The sequence below is a fragment of the Mercenaria mercenaria genome, chromosome 11 (assembly GCF_021730395.1).
Source record: "Mercenaria mercenaria strain notata chromosome 11, MADL_Memer_1, whole genome shotgun sequence".
Lineage (NCBI taxonomy): Eukaryota > Metazoa > Mollusca > Bivalvia > Venerida > Veneridae > Mercenaria > Mercenaria mercenaria.
Genome location: NC_069371.1, coordinates 2412326 through 2429554, shown reverse-complemented (window position 1 = coordinate 2429554; position 17229 = coordinate 2412326). Strand labels below are relative to the sequence as shown.

The 17229-nt window shown below is 34.1% G+C and overlaps 1 protein-coding gene and 1 long non-coding RNA gene across 2 annotated transcripts in view; one reads left to right on the top strand and one right to left on the bottom strand.

The window, feature by feature from the left end:
- LOC128546975 (uncharacterized) overlaps positions 1–3007 on the bottom strand; it is a 37509-nt gene extending 34502 nt beyond the window's left edge. Inside the window, exon 1 of the long non-coding RNA XR_008366239.1 lies at positions 2911–3007. This is a non-coding gene — a long non-coding RNA (uncharacterized LOC128546975). The remainder of the gene's footprint in view (positions 1–2910) is intronic.
- Positions 3008–3260: 253 nt separating this feature from the next.
- Positions 3261–16907, top strand: LOC128546974 (gastrula zinc finger protein XlCGF49.1-like). The gene is made up of 3 exons (XM_053518402.1): positions 3261–3325; positions 13062–13159; positions 15838–16907. The coding sequence occupies exons 2-3, from the start codon at positions 13108–13110 to the stop codon at positions 16155–16157; spliced, it is 372 nt and encodes a 123-aa protein (XP_053374377.1). The 5' UTR covers positions 3261–3325; positions 13062–13107; the 3' UTR covers positions 16158–16907.
- The last annotated feature ends 322 nt before the right edge of the window (positions 16908–17229 follow it).

The following is a 17229-nucleotide window of genomic DNA, read 5'->3' as shown; positions in this document are numbered from 1 at the left end:
CGGCATGGGCGGTGCGATTCAACATTTAGACACAGTAGCCAGGTCAATTCACCTAGAGGCAATAGACATGAACATGCACATTTCCGCCAAATATATCTCGGGCAGCAAGAATTGGCAAGCAGACTATCTGTCCAGAATCCGATCTACGTACGAATGGATGCTTCATCCAAGGTTGTTTCAGTTCTTAGATCAGATATGGGGTCCCCACGATATCGACAGATTCGCATCCATAACGTCAGCTCAGTTGCCAATATACAACTCAATGTTTTACGATCCTCACACTTCCGGAATCGATGCATTAGCTCAAACAGATTGGGGTCAACTGAACAATTACGTGAACCCGCCGTTCGCTCTTATACCAAAGATATTAAAAGTAATCAAACAACAGCGCGCAGTAGCAACCATCATCGCACCAAAATGGGAAGCTCAGTCTTGGTTTCAGGAGTTGCTCTCAATGACGGTGGAGCATCCGGTCAAGTTACCGTTGTCAAACAGGACAGTTATTGCAATAGGTCCAGTGCAAGAACCATTGAAAAACAGACTTTGGGAAATTTATGCCTGGAGAGTCTCTGGGCAACTTGATTTAGATGTAAAGGATGGCCAATTAGGGCTGCAAAACAATCTGTACATTCTATAGCTGAATCCACTTTAGTTATTTACAACTCGTGTATTAAAAAGTACATTGAATTTTGTGATTCAAAAGGAGTATCGTTTGCGGATAATAGCAATTCTAGTGTCTTTAGCTGAATTTTTATGCAAAGTATCTGATAATTCACACAGGCCGGAGTCGATTCTTAAAACCAGTATTGCTGCAATAAATATGTTATTCCAGGGACTAGGAAAAGTTTCACCAGCACTAGATGCAGATATCCAGCGATTAGTCACTGCACTTATAAAAACTTCCACACAGCAGCCTATGCATAGGCAAAAGCCGACGCCTATAGAGGCATTTAATCAACTTTTTCAAGCAATGGGTTCAAATAACAGTCTTACTATAAAACAATTACTGTTGGAAGCAATAACTTTACTAGCTTTAGTTACAATGTGTAGGCCTTCAGACCTGGCTCCAAAAAGGAAACGTTTTAATACAAGTAGTATGTTATTGTCACCAATAGTCATGTCAACAGACGATGTCAAATTTGAAACGGATGGATCAATGACTATATATTTTTGGGGCATTAAGAATGATACCAATCGGCAAGGCTTTGAAGTTAATATTCCGCCAACAGAGGATATCAGGTGTGACCCAGTAGACTGTCTCAAAACTTACATATGCAAAACAGAACACTTACGGTCACAGGCAGATAAGCCACTGTTCTTGTCATTGAGAGTTCCTTACAATTCAACCGGTGCGGATACAATAGCTAACATTTTAGAGGAAAGTATTCAACTTGCAGGATTATGTGATCAAGGCTTTTCGGCAAAATCGTTTAGGCCTACAGGCGCCACTTTAGCAGTAATGACTGGTACATTGCCTGAAACTGTTATGAAAGTAGGTAGATGGAAAACAAAAGAAGTTTTCATGAATCACTAAGTATACGGTCGTGTTCCAGAAAATTTCACTTCTAAACTTATGAATGCACAAACAGTAAAGTTGTAAGAGCATAAACTCTTTGAACATAATATAATATACATGATTATAGTTGACTGTTGTTGAGTTACGTTATATAATTAACACAAACTTGTTTTGTCATATGGATCTATACAGAAAGCAAGATCGACTTATTTATATATATCGGATTTCTCTGTTGAGTGAAGACATCACTTATATATATGTTGGATTTCATCGTTTAGAGTGAAGGCATCACTGCTGCAATGTACATACCTCTAAATGAAGCATCAGTTATATATTAGAAAATTACATGTGAGTATTAACGTAGATTTAACTAAATCGTAGTTAAACGAACTATTTTCTCAAGGCGTAGTACACAATACTATGCGTATTAATTTGTCTTGTCCGTGTGCAATGGAAGAGATTAATGAAAGGAGGACTGATGGAATAACAGCCAAATAGTAAATCCTGGACTCCCCCTGCCACATTGGACCAGAACAAGCATCAGTTATATATTAGAAAATTACATGTGAGTTTTAACGTAGATTTAACTAAAGTTAAGCAGGCTGGTAACATTGCCCCATCAGGCTTATGACACAAAAAGTAATATTTCTTGAAAAATAATGAAGATATTTCTTTCAAACTTGGTCCATTTATTAAGCATAACAAATGATACAAATTAGAATAAAAATAACTTGGTTGCCTTCAGGTTTGGTAGAATTATTTCCCCTTTTCAGATTTTTATGACGCATAATTTTTGAAGTCCAAAAAAGCAATGTTCTAATGCTAAGTTTAAAACAAAAAAGGGTTAAATGGCTTTCTAATGTTCTAAATTATTGCGCTAGTACATGAATGTATACATTTTACTCTGCTTTCACTTACAACGTTATAGAGAAATGTTAGTTCTAAAAAAAATGCTCATACATCTGCACTAGAAACAAAGTATTTACCCTAAATATATAGAATAAAGGTGTTGGCGCACAAGTTTGGAGCAATAGAAAGCCATTGAACCCTTTTCTGTTTTAAACATTGCATTAAAACATAATTGTTTTGGACTTCAAAAATTATGCATCATAAATATCTGAAAAAGGGAAGTAATTCTTACTAAACTGAAGGCAACAAAGTTATTTCTACCTTGATAAGCATTATATGTAATGCTTAATAAATGGACCAAGTTTGAAAGAAATATCTTCACTATTTGTCAAGAAATATTACTTTTTGTGTCGTAAGCCCGATCGGGCAATGTTACCAGCCTGTTAAGTTATGGCAGCCAGAACTAAAATTCCATAAAACAGTGAAAAACAAACACTGCAGACCTCATTATAACATTTCATCATTTTAGAAGCAAACTCACTTACATCTAAAACTTTTCAACTTTATTTTTAAGCAAGAATATGCCTAAAAAACTTGCCATATCATCTAAGTCACACACATCGCCCACTACTTGCAAGCAAATGGCGCACACAAAACTAAGGGAAGTAACTTTTAATTACACGATCTTTAAGAATGTCTCGTTACAGGTTTCGTTACATGTCTGCTATCACAATCTTGATGAGTAATATAAGAATAACTATATGGATCCGATATCATCTTAAGTAGAAATTTTATGATGAATTCAGATCCAAGACTGATCGAGATAATTTGACAAATTTATTAGATATACAAAGTTGCTCCCCTTGGAAACAAAGTTGTCATTTGTTTACAAAAAGTAGACACAACAGAACTGTGCAGCGTAATACACCAACATACCCTCCATTTGCTGAAAGGAAAACGGTTTGTCATTTTAGAGATTTTTTGTTTTATAAGAGTTTTGCTACTTTGTATGTTTACCAGCATTTAGGGGGTATGACTGAATAGCGAAATCTAGTAGATTTCGCGAAATCTAATCAAATTAGCGAACTCTAGACATAAAATGTAAACTAATGAATATTTTTAAAAATCCTTTAACGCTTGTGTTAAAAGTATAAATCTACGTTTGCATGTCAATTTTATATAATTATGTTTGCACGTGTCATATTTATCAATCATAATCTAAATTTTTTAATACCTGAAAGAGATTGTATTCGCCAATGATTGGAGAAAGAATGCATATATGAATGACATTAAGAAAATGGGCCATATAACTTCAATTTAATTCTTAGAAAGACGTTTTCATATGGAAAATGTGTTAATGAAAAATAAATTGCAAATCTAAATAATTACTGTTTGTTACATAATAAACTAATAATTGTCGGATGATATAAATCGGCACAATTTTGACCGAATGATTACCTGATGCATTTCGCACCTCTTTAAACGTGTGAGAAAACCATCTTTAATTGAGTTATCGTTTACCCCCGCTTAACTAATTGGATTAAATTTAATTTGATTAATTAATCAACTGTATGTGCCGACCAGTGTGACGACCGTTGTATCTTCTGTGAGGTAAGATTAGTTCTTGTGTATATTGTGTTGAAAATATTTAACTTACAGAAATCAATTTTTTGTAGAAAATTATAGTCTCTGTATATCAACATATTACAGTTCCGTGAAAATTGTTGGAACGAGCGTAAAACACAATCGCATTATTTAGATACATCTGAGATTATTTTCGTCATGATAAAATCTTAATTTCAAATCCAAGTGATGTTTAAATATTAGTGTACTGATTATACAGTCATAGACTTTTAAAATCGGTCACGACTATAACTGCGATATTTTTAATAATATTTAAATTACACGACTGAAATTTCATTTCTTAAAATTTAAAGAGTTGATTTTGCCTCTCAGTTGAGATTTCAGCGCATATAAATTCTGACGAAATCAACATCCGCATAGGTTTTTCGTTTATTAATCATACTAAATATAAATATTTTTTCCTGAAAATTGACATGCGCACATAGAAATATATTCTTGATAAAAGCTTAGAAGGATTTTCAAAAAATATCCATCACTTTAAATTTTATGACCTGTCACTTGAGATTTCCGCGCATGTAGAATCGGGCGAAATCTAGGCCCGTATAATTGTGTTTTTCGCTTCAAAACCACCCTAAATATAAATATTTTTTCTTGAAAATTGACATGCAAACTTAGAAAATATATTCTTAAGGTTTAGCTGTATATCACAAAACAACAGATTTTTTTAGCGAATGAACAGCATCTTGACATACAACTTATCAGTCCAATACGTGTTTTACTGTTCTGTCCCACAGAGTTGGATACTTAAAATATTCTAAATGAGTTGTCCCCCTTTAAATAAGAATGCCATTTGTAAAGAATTTATTGGTTACATTCTACCAATTCAATTCCTTATTTATTTCATATTAATAACAAAACATTCAGACCTCATTTTCAGCACTTTAGAGCATTTCAATGATATGAAAACCATATATGATCATTTAGTATAACATGTCTTCCTATTAAAAATAGAAAAATATTGACATGTTATGTTGAATATAAGAAAAATAATCTGTTCTGAGAAACATCACCCTCTAAAAATGCCCCCAAGAAAACAGCCGTTTAGCAGTTACGCGTAGGTAGACATTTTTTGCAAAGAATAAAACTTATTCCAAGAAATTTACAATGAAAATGGTCTAGATCTATTCTCAATACTATAAGCAATAAACAGAAGCCAAAAATTTAACTGTCACCTCCTCATGTCACTCATTATACCAGATTTCATCCATAGCATGGAACTACATTTTGGACTACTTCACATGTAACACTGAGTAGTCACTTCCGGTTTGGTGTAAGCCGTCCTTAAAGAAACATTTTTCATACTCAAAATGTGTTATTTTCACTTAAATTGTACCAGTAACTTAAATGCATGAAAAAAAAACAGTTTCAGTTTGATAGAATCAATTTTCAAGGTTTTATGGCTTTTTCAGTAACGTATGCTAGCGCGCCAAATTTCCAGGAAAAAAGCTGTCGCGACATCATTTTTGACCACTTTTCCTTGCTTGAGCTTATTTTTGCCATATTTTATCAAGTTTTACCATAAACTGCACTCAAATCACACACTGTTACTGTAAAATATACCCAAACTCACCCCTGACACCTAAAACATACCAATATTTAGTCAATAAATATGCATTTTTTGAAAAAAATACACCCAAAACAGTGATTTTGAAATATTTTTAGTTTTTCTTCTTTTTCTCTGCTAAATTGCACTGAAATTGTCATCTTCTATCATAATCTGGCCAAACTAGCCTGTTTACAGCCACATCTAAACAAGTTTAAATTTTTACCCCTGCACAACTTATAGAAACATTTTTCATACTCAAAATGTGTTATTTTCACTTAAATTGTACCAGTAACCTAAATGCATGAAAAAAATACCAGTTTCAGTTTGATACAATCAATTTTCAAGGTTTTATGGCTTTTTCAGTAACGTATGCTAGCGCGCCAAATTTCCTGGAAAAAAGCTGTCGCGACATCATTTTTGACCACTTTTCCTTGCTTGAGCTTATTTTTGCCATATTTTATCAAGTTTTACCATAAACTGCACTCAAATCACACACTGTTACTGTAAAATATACCCAAACTCACCCCTGACACCTAAAACATACCAATATTTAGTCAATAAATATGCATTTTTTGAAAAAAATACACCCAAAACAGTGATTTTGAAATATTTTTAGTTTTTCTTCTTTTTCTCTGCTAAATTGCACTGAAATTGTCATCTTCTATCATAATCTGGCCAAACTAGCCTGTTTACAGCCACATCTAAACAAGTTTAAATTTTTACCCCTGCACAACTTATAGAAACATTTTTCATGCATCAAAACGAAGACATGTAACAGCTTTTTAAAAATGGTGAGTTTTTAAAGGCGCTGGACTGTCCAGAAGTGTGGCCCCTTCATGTAGTCCCTTTCCGGAATTCAAAACATATATGAATAAATTGACAATGGTTTTGTACAATAATATAAATGTTTTATATGCTGTTATAGTTTCATGAAAAACCATGCTTTCTTTCTATGATTTGATAACGTTCGAACTTTTTTTCTCCGAAACATGGACCTATACCTTAATAAAAGCCTAAAAATGATTTAAAAAGAAAATCCATCACTTTAAATTTTATGACTTAATTTTGCATGTCACTGACCATCTGGCAAAATCATCACTCGTATATATTTTTCGTTTCTAATTAATACTAAGTATAAATATTTTTTCTTGAAAATTGACATGCACAGTAGAAATATATTCTTAATAAAAGCTTGAAAGGATTTTAAAAAGTATTCATCACTTTAGATTGTATGTCTTGATTTTGCCTGTCACTTGAGATTTCTTCGCATATAAAATCTGGCGAAATCAACAGCCATATAAGTTTTTCGTTTTAAAACCAAACTTTATATAAATATTTTTTTCTTGAAAATTGACATTCACACGCAGAAATATATTCTGAATAAAAGATTTAAAGGATTTTTTTAAAAGATCATCACTTTAAATTTTATGTCTTGCTTTTGCCTGTCATTTGAAATTTCTGCGTATATAGAATGTGGTGAAATCAACACCCGTATACGTTTTTCGTTTCAAAACCACCTTATAATATATAAATATTTTTTCTTAAAAATTGACATGCAAACTTAGAAATATATTCTTAATAAAAGCCTAAAATGATTTAAAAAGAAAATTCATCACTTTAAATTTTATGTCTTGATTTTACCTGGCACTTGAGATTTCCACGGATGTAGAATCGGGCGAAATCTAGACCCGTATACGTTTTTCGCTTCAAAACCACCCTAAATATAAATATTTTTTCTTGAAAATTGACATGCACACGTAGATTTATCCTTTTAATAAAAGCTTAAAAGGATTTTTAAAAATATTCATTAGTTTACATTTATGTCTAGATTTCGCTAATTTGATTAGATTTCGCGAAATCTACTAGATTTCGCTATTCAGTCATACCGGCATTTAGGTTTAATAAAATACAAGTTTTCTTATTTTCCGAGAACAGTGTAACACCTTCCCCCCAATGTCGCCCACCTCCCTACCCTAGAGCAGTTCAGTGCACAGGGGTTCGGCTCATGCCTAGGTCCAGGCCCTACCCTAGTTTTTCTTATAGGGTAGGGCCTGGACCTAGGCATGAGGCGAACCCCTGTGGTTCAGTGCTGCAGTTTGCAGCCTTGAACATGCCTCGCCCTAGTTATCCTGCAAACTCAAGTCTTAACCTTGTTATATCACCAAAGTTATTTTTAGTTTCTTCCACTCTAAATTTTTATCACTATATTCTTTCTCTTTTTGATTTTGACGCGCTAAACGTCTACGTTCCCGCAAGGGATTTGACGTGAACGGAAGATAGATAAACAGACTATTAACATGTCTGGGCAGAGAAGTATAATTTATTTTAACAGGTCCCAGAAAAGTCATGAATTAGCTATATAGCTAAATCTAGCTATATATAGCTAGAAACAGCTATAAAATCAATAACAATTGTTCAACATAATTATGTCAATATCAAATATAAAATAGTTGTTATCCCATTCAAACAGTTTATGAGACAAAAGACAATCACAAAGAACGGAGATCTATGTAGTTTCTGTTTTAATACATGTTGCAAATTTCTGCGAAAAGTCATTACTAAATTTGTCTTATGCTACGATGATTCTCACAAGTGAAACATTTACCAATGATTTATCGCAAAATACTGCTGCATTTAATGAAAATGTGACCGCAAAAATAATTGGATTTTTGCAATTGTCCTTCATCTTATAAACTATTTGGACGTGATTATGACCATTTTGCATTTGATTTTGACATCTTTTGCATTATTGCTTTCGGTTTTATAGCTACTTCTAGCTATGTATAGCTAGATTTAGCTATATAGCTACCGTAACTTGTGACTTTTCTGGGACCTGTTTAATAGCTCTTTGGTCTAGGAAAGTGGCCTATTTACAGATTATAAATTTACAGATAATCTATAAATCTACAGATTTTCCGATCTATAGAATTACAGATTAAGTGTTTGAAAACTGCTAAAATTATATTTAGACTCAAAATCACAGACACTAGGGGGTCAGCACCCCCTCCGAATCCGCCCCTGCCAACCTTCAGCCAATATATTTTCATCTTTTAAAACAAACTGAGCACATGTCTCGATCATACAACAACTTCTGTTACCATTTCAACGTGTTTAAAAAACTCCCATATTCTATCAATGCTCAGAGAATATGGGAGTTCTTTAAACATGTTGAAATGGTAAGAGAAGTTGTTATATGATCGAGGCATGTGCTCAGTTTGTTAAAGACAAAAATATATTGACTGAAGGTTGGCAGGGGCGGATTCGGAGGGGGTGCTGACCCCCAAGTGTCTGTGCTCAAAATCGCAGCTTGAAAGTAATTGAGTTAGGCCTACTAATGGTATGCTAATTAGTGTTTGAAATTATTGTTTGTCCAATGGCATTGCAGTACTTTCAGCAGTACTTTTGAAATTTTCGGGAATTTTATTTTAGTAAATCGGCATTAACTTGCAGTTGTTTATTAATCAGGATAGTCATGTGTAGTGCAGTGCCGGCTTACAGTCTGGGATGGCCTACGGGGTGATAGCCTGAACACAGAACAAAGCAAGACTGAGATTTCCCTTGGAGTGTGCAGCGCAGAAAGACGTTGCTGGTGTTTCAAAACATAATAATTGGCTATGGTCCCGAATTGCATGTAGTAGAGATTGATTCAACTGTGTAAGTTTTATTGGTAAGTGTTTCTGGACTATTCTAATTATCCACCAAGTACAACAGTATAGACATGATAGAAGGGTCAAGAGGTGTATTATTGATTTTATTCGCTCTGATGTCCTCCGGAAACAAAAATAATTTCAAACATTAAGTAGGTTAATGTTTATTAATAGAGAGTTTGAGATTTCCACATTCGCCTCCCCCTTCAACGTCTCTCATATATATTTGGGGTTACACGTCACCGATATGCGTGTATTTTATTTATATCAGACGTTGCTACTAAAGTTTTCCATGTAATATCAAGTAAGCCTAAGACTTCTCTTTATTACTATGTGAAATAAAAAGCTTTGTTTCAGGATTTCTGCTTATTAAGTTATTCGATTATCCATAATTTATTATGTATAATTAGACTAAATTTGATGTGAAACACTATCAATAAGTATTAGAATAATGAAGTTTTGTATGGCTAATAATTTTAACTAAATGCATTGAATTGAACCTGGAAGTATGAAGTTATCAACTGATTTTGAGAAGCATTGAGATTTTGTTCAAACTTTAACTTCTATGGCATAATTGTGTCCCCAGGCGGTATTGATTATACTAGATGGGCCTTTTTGTCGTATGAAGTGAAGTTTTGAACGTCCGAAGATGTGATATCACGAAAGTCAAAACTTCAGTATTTTTTCATCTACTCTGTCCACATACTTGGCATCAAAGACTGAAATCTGGATTGAGGCACATGGCAGGACAGTCATTTTACATGAAAATAAATAATTACGCGCGATTATCATTTGGTGGAACATTTTATTTTCACTTCCAGATAAAAACAATCCGTTTCTCCCTGACACTTTATACGACAGTTGCGTTTTAATTATAAACATAAAATGGTACTAGTAAGACGGAAAATTCTTCTGAAGTATCAATTTCAGATCTGTGATATCATGATGCGAGAAGCTTCCTGTTAGCCGTATGGGATAACTCCATTCTTTACATGCATGGACCCAGAGCCTGGCAGAGGGGCATTGTGGGTCAGTCCCCACTTTGATTCTTACATTTTACAAAGAAAATCGGTCTTGAAACTCGGTGTGACCCACCGAAATTCCTGGATCTGCACATGCTTTACTTATAAAATAGTATATTCAAACAAATACATGTATATGCCCACATGTTATTTTGTGCGACAATTTCCGTCTCCGCCTAACATTTCTTGACTGTTTCCCTAGACACATGGTGACTTGGCACGAGTATATTGTGCTGTCTGAGATTATACAGAGTCATGCAGAGTGTTATGATGCCAAAACGTATGATATCACGAGGGTATCTTACATTTGTTTCAGTTCGCTTGTTGAATGTATTCATAACTTGTGTATATTGGCTCATGTTATAAACATATCTTTTAAAAGGTTAAATTTTCATCAGGTACATTGTTTATGAGTGTCTACAAGTAAAACGCATCTTTTAAAGAATTCGATGTACAAAGTACCAATTCAAAGTGAAAAAACCTTTAAGAAAAACTATGAAATACTAGTCAACAGCATGACGGATGAATCTGTCCTTTATATTTTATGTTCATGCCTTTTGTGTTTGCTTTATCGCATATATTTAACTTAATTTAGAAGTATTTCGACAAATGCATATGTAATAGTTGCTGTTTCATGTTTTTATTTGAAAAATATTAACTGCATCATCTTTCAAGAACACCATCAACAATAAAATACGTTGATATGATTATCATTTTTATTTCCTCTCATGTATGATGTACAATCGTACATTGTATACTGACATCATTTTATATAAAATCTAAATGTTTGGAGCAACACCAACGAGTTTTTACATTGTTCAGTGTTTCGCTTTTTTATCGTAATCGCACTAATATCCATGCGATAATTATATTAATTGAAATGTTTTTATTTAATTTTCATTTTTAAAACCTCTTGTAAAGCCCTGCCCTGTTGGACAGTTGAAAATGTTTAAGCATTACAATACCGTTTTATACCGTTGATATCAAAATGCCCGAAAAAAACTATCATAATTACGGATAAATTGAAAGGGCGGATTAAATGAAGTAAGGTTCGTTCTAAAGTTTGAAATCACAAGTAATTTTAATCGAACTTCAACTTCATACGTTAACTTCGCAAGAGACTTTGAAGGGGAAGGCGAAGGTTGAAATCTCAAACTCTCTAATGTGCATTTACAAACTAAATCAGCCTCGCGGCTGAGCTGCTCGTAGCTTATTAAACTTTGTAAATACACATTATTAAACACTAACGTATTACATAAAGGTCAATTTTAACTTTCAGCCATTTCTGTTGACTTTGATTTTTCTGAAAATACCAAAAAATCAAAGTCAACAAAAATGGCTGAATCTCACAAATGACCTTAATTTATGCATACTGTAAATAAACCAGTTAATTTCAAGCTGCAGTTTAGAGAATAGATATAATTTCATCATATGATGAAGCCATCTAACTAAGGCAATGAAAGCTGTTTTCCTATATTCTAACTTGTGTATATTATTACATTATAATTTTCCCAACTTAAACAACTATTCTAAGGGCATTTTCTCAGTTCCACCGGTGTTAGTGGCATTCCCAAAATAATGAAAATAAGATCTGATGTAGAATCTATATGATTATTAAACTTGATAAACGTATTTTAAAAGCCTACAATTATTTTAATATAAGAACTGTTGTTTTATATTTATTAAAGATTTACATTAGATATTACACATTCATTAGAAATACAAGTTTGTAAAGTTATTATTACCTCCCTTTGCCTAACTAAGTTGCACAACCAAGATAGATATTGATAATAAATGAATTAAAATGGAAGCAACACACAGCTTTAAAAATTAAGTATAGTGAATATAATTATGTTAGATGTGTAAAGTTCTTAGTTTAATACTACCCTGCAATATTGTCACACAACAAGAACTGAATTTATATGTAAACACATTTTTATTTTCTTTAGTAGGTGCCATTGAGTAGTTTCTGCTCAATTACTAAAGAATTCCTTGATGTTTAGTCATAAAACTTCATGATGATTGCCTGTGATCATTAGATCACCTATTTTTTTATGGGTCAGTAGGTCAAATGTGAAGGTCCTAGTGCCCTATACTGAAGATGGTTTCCACACAATAACTTAAGGATGCTTTGACCCACAGTAATCAAATTTCATATGATGATTGTGGTCAGTAGATTGCCCCTACTATTTTTGGAGTCAGTAGACCAGATGTCAAGGTCACAGTGACCTCTAGACTGGAAACGGTTGCATCTGACCTGTTGGAGAATGTTTTCGCCATCAACAGTCTTAACATGTTTGCCTGTAGTCAGTAGATGACCTCTGATGTTTTAGTCAGGTCAAAAATCATGGCAGACAAAATCAGGTATCCACTTGCCTGGGACAGGCAATCATGACATAATTGCTTGTTTTTACACACAGCTCTTGTGTTATTGTAATATCAAAAATATGGTTCCTATGGTAACAGTTTATAATTTTGCCATTTCTGATGTGTGACTTTTATTGCTTGTCTCATTTAATATGACTTATAATGGTATATTTCCATTACTATTCAGAATTTTCCTCTATGTATACTTTTAGCATTTGTGCACATTTAACGGCATTCCTCAGATGTAATGCAATTCAGTTTGCATTTGATTTCGGGTACTTAATTTTGCTTCATGTATTTAGTTCTATGTACGTATCTGTTGTACAGTTATATACACATCCATCCATAAACTACTGTAAAATTAGATTAGTTTTCTTGGAATATGGCAATACCTATTGGGGTTTCTTTCCACTATCAAATTGCACATATTGTATACATGTACTAAAATACAACTATTAAATCTATTTCAGGCAAATCCACATCAAAGAGAGAAATATTCTGTGTCCGGTTTGCCCTATGAAATTCAAATATGAGGCAGTGTTCAAGATGAATTTGAAAACACATTCAGGTATATACAGGATACAAGATACAAATTTTATTTAAAGTCAGTGTTAAATATACAGACAACATTAGCTATGTATAGCTATTGACCGACATAAATAACAATAGTATATTTAATACATAATAAAGATGTACCTATTAAAAGAGTTACAACATTAGCAAATCAAGTTTATAAATAGTACATGAGTTATACATACAAATTGGTTAAACCTGAAATACATATGTTAATCTTGGCCTAGGCCTAAAAGCTAGTTAAAAGCAAATAGATGGTAAAACACTGAACTGAAAAAGAACACTAATGCGTTTTTAGAAAACGGTTTAAGACATCTACCACATCAAATCAGATTTGTTATGGACTGATTAACAGCTGTATTTCAGAAGTCAATAAAAGAAACTTTCTATTTAAGAGCAGACAAAACATGCTACAGACTAAAAGCTGTATATAGCTCAATTCAATTAAGGTTTGTTTTTAGCTCAACTATTCCAAGAATAGTCTAGCTATTCTACTCACCCTGGCGTCAGCATCACACCTTGGTTAAAGTTTTGCATGCAAGTACATACAGCTATCATTTATAGGCATATAGCTTTGAAACTTACTTTTTCTTGGTCAATTACCAACCTCACTGGGTCAGGTTCCATAACTCTGACAAGTATTTTGAGCAAATTATGCCCACTTTTGGACTTCACATGTGTCTTCGGGGTTATAAAACTAGCTAATAGCATCAAGTCCCATAACTCTGACATGTATTTTAAGAAAATTATGCCCCCGTTTGGACTTAGAAAATCCTGGTTAAAGTTTCACATGCAAGTTACTATCTCCAAAACTAATGCAGATATTGAATTGAAACTTCACATATGACTTCGGGGTTATAAAACTAGCTGATAGCATCAAGTCCCTTAACTCTGACCTGCATTTTGGCCAAATTATGCCCGCTTTTGGACTTAGAACATCCTGGTTGAAGTTTTGCGTGCAACTACATACAGCTATTACATGTACTTAAAAGCATATAGATTTGAAACTTATTTTTTCTTTGTCTAGATTAATTACCAACCTCACTGGGTCAAGTCCCATAACTTAGACCTGTATTTTGAGAAAATTATGCCCCCGTTTGGACTTGGAAAATCCTGGTTAAAGTTTCACATGCAAGTTACTATCTCCAAAACTAATGCAGATATTGAATTGAAACTTCACATGTGTCTTCGGGGTTATAAAACTAGCTGATAGCATCAAGTCCCTTAACTCTGACATGCATTTTGCAAAATGTTCCTCTCAGAAACTTCTGGCCCAATTTCAAAATAGGGCTGTACTAGGAGGGAAAATAAGCTCAGGTAAGTATCTGTAACTTGATACCTAGTTTGTCAGACAAGAACTTTGTAGCTTGTGTTAGATGTTGGTCATAGATCTGTGACACGTTAAATAAAGCTTGCCTTTACTAGAAATGTCGCCATCGTGGAAAGGGGTTAGCTTTCCTCACGTGGCTATATGGAAGACTTTAAAAATCTTCTCTGAAGCCGCAGATGCGATTCCAAAAATATTTGACAGCAATTGTTCTTGGGTGACCATCTACCAGGTTCCTTCAGATCCATCCATCCATCTGTCTTTTCATCTGCATTAAGCTTGTCAGGCTGTCACTGTCACAGGTCAACCGCCCGCTTAGCTCAGTAGGTAGAGCGTTGGTCTACGGATCGCGGGGTCGCGAGTTCGATCGTCGGGCTGGGCGTATGTTCTCCGTGACTATTTGATAAACGACATTGTGTCTGAAATCATTAGTCCTCCAACTCTGATTCATGTGGGGAAGTTGGCAGTTACTTGCGGAGAACAGGTTTGTACTGGTACAGAATCCAGGAACACTGGTTAGGTTAACTGCCCGCCGTTACATGACTGAAATACTGTTGAAAAACGGCGTTAAACCCAAAACAAACAAACAAAACTGTCACAGGTCAAACTGCTGGCCGGATTTTGACAAACTTCACACGAGTGAACAGTACCAAGGCTGTTGTGCATATTGCCAACATGTTCCACTTCACTGCACAAAATGGCTGCAAGGGCTAAAAATTGGGAAAAAAATCCGGCTTTCACAGGTCAAACTGCTGGCTGGATTTCGACGAAACTTCACAGGAGTGATCAGTACCAAGCCTAATTGTGCATATCGCTGACACATTCAGCTTTGCTGCACAAAATGTCCACCAGAGCTAAAGATAGAAAAATCTTGTCCATGCAGCTTTCACAGGTCAAACTGCTGGCTGGATTTTGACAAAGCTTCACAGGAGTGATCAGTAGATATTTTCCTACATGACCCTTTGCCAAAACAGTTTGAAGGCGTACGCTAGAATTCCCTGTATATGAGATTGGGCGAACATTTTTGGGGAAAATGCTGTTTTCAAGGGCAGATAACTTTTTCAATACTGGTGACCTATGATTTTTATTGCATATTTTTGTTTCTTAGATGATTGTCCTTTAATATCCAAAGTTTGAAGAGATTCTGTTATTGGGAAAAATTTCGCCTGAATTCTAGCATACGCCATTAAGCAGGGCTGTGAAACTCGGGAGTAATCTAGGGCTATCATGGCCCTCTTGTTTAACTGCTAAATTTCAAAATTTTACTTCCAATAGTTTGCAAGATATTGGCATTATAGTAAGTGTTAAAACATCTGTGTTTAAAAAATTGTCTGTTTATTTTTCAGATCAAAAGCCACACAACTGTGAGCAGTGTGGAAAGAAATTCAAACGAGCTGATTTGTTAACAACACACAAAAAATATCACATGGAGGAGAAACCATTTCCTTGTCCTGAATGCTCGAAAACTTTCAAAGTGAAACAAGACATGAAAAAACATTTTAAGATTCATCTACCGCCAAAGTTTTTCTGTGGAATTTGTGGAAAATCTTTTGTTCAGAAGCACAATTTGCGAATTCACATAATAAAAGATAGACAGAGAATATTGCCCAAAAGTATAGGGCTGCTTGATGATTGGCTAAGGGCACTGCAGCTAAAGTACATGTAGCATGTTTTTAACAAAAATTAGAGTCTATTGAAAAATAAAAATTTAGATGTCATTTTTACATATTGAAAGATTTTTATGATATAGAATTTAAGCATACTTTTTACAGTTGTAAATTGGCATATTTAGTATCAAATTATCACAGAGGTTAAAGTATATTCCCTTATTAATGTCCCAAGGGACATTACATTTTACAAAAAGGTGGCATTTATTAAGGCCCTATAATGTTGGGGTTTTTTTACATTTTTAAGTAAATATAAATGCACCATACATCTGTTATTCACTTAGGACCATCACTTAAGACCTTAATTAAAATATAAATTTAATTTTTTTTCGGAAAATGGGGGGATGGTGTTTATCACTATATATGATTAGGAGAGGTCGGATCTTTAGTTAGACAATATTGTATGTCTTTGTCACTAAAGAAACAAACATTTTCATTTAAGGAAAGCTTCTTGAAAGTGATGTGTTTGCTTAAATTACCTGTGTAAGTCAGGAAAATAGAAAAACATCAACACAACCATATTTTTTGGCAAGTCCACCTTTCAGTCAACAATAATTTGGACACTAAAAACGTCCATAGCTGTCATGATAGTTGATACATTCATTTTCCTTTCCAGGGATTATATCGCTATGTTCAGAGGGTTGGGGCCTTTGGTATTTTTGGCCATGGGCCTTTTTGATGAAATGTCAGTATCATGGTCTAGAATCTGTTTATGAACTGCAAAGTAGTAAATTAAAATTATATAAACATTAAAATTTTATTTTTGTCTGTTAATTAGTGATGATGGGAAATAGCTATTACCGGTAGTTTCACTCCATATTGTAGGGTAGTCCAGTAGGGTAGTCCAGTAAATTTCACATGGTCCAGTACTTCTAACCATACAAACATAAGGACAGGAGAACAGGTCCAGTACTTCTAACCATACAAACATAAGGACAGGAGAATACACACATAAGGACAGGAGAACTGGCCCAGTACTTCTAACCATACAAACGTAAGGACAGGAGAATGCAAACATAAGGACAGAACTGGTCCAGTATTCTAACCATACAAACGTAAGGACAGGAGAAT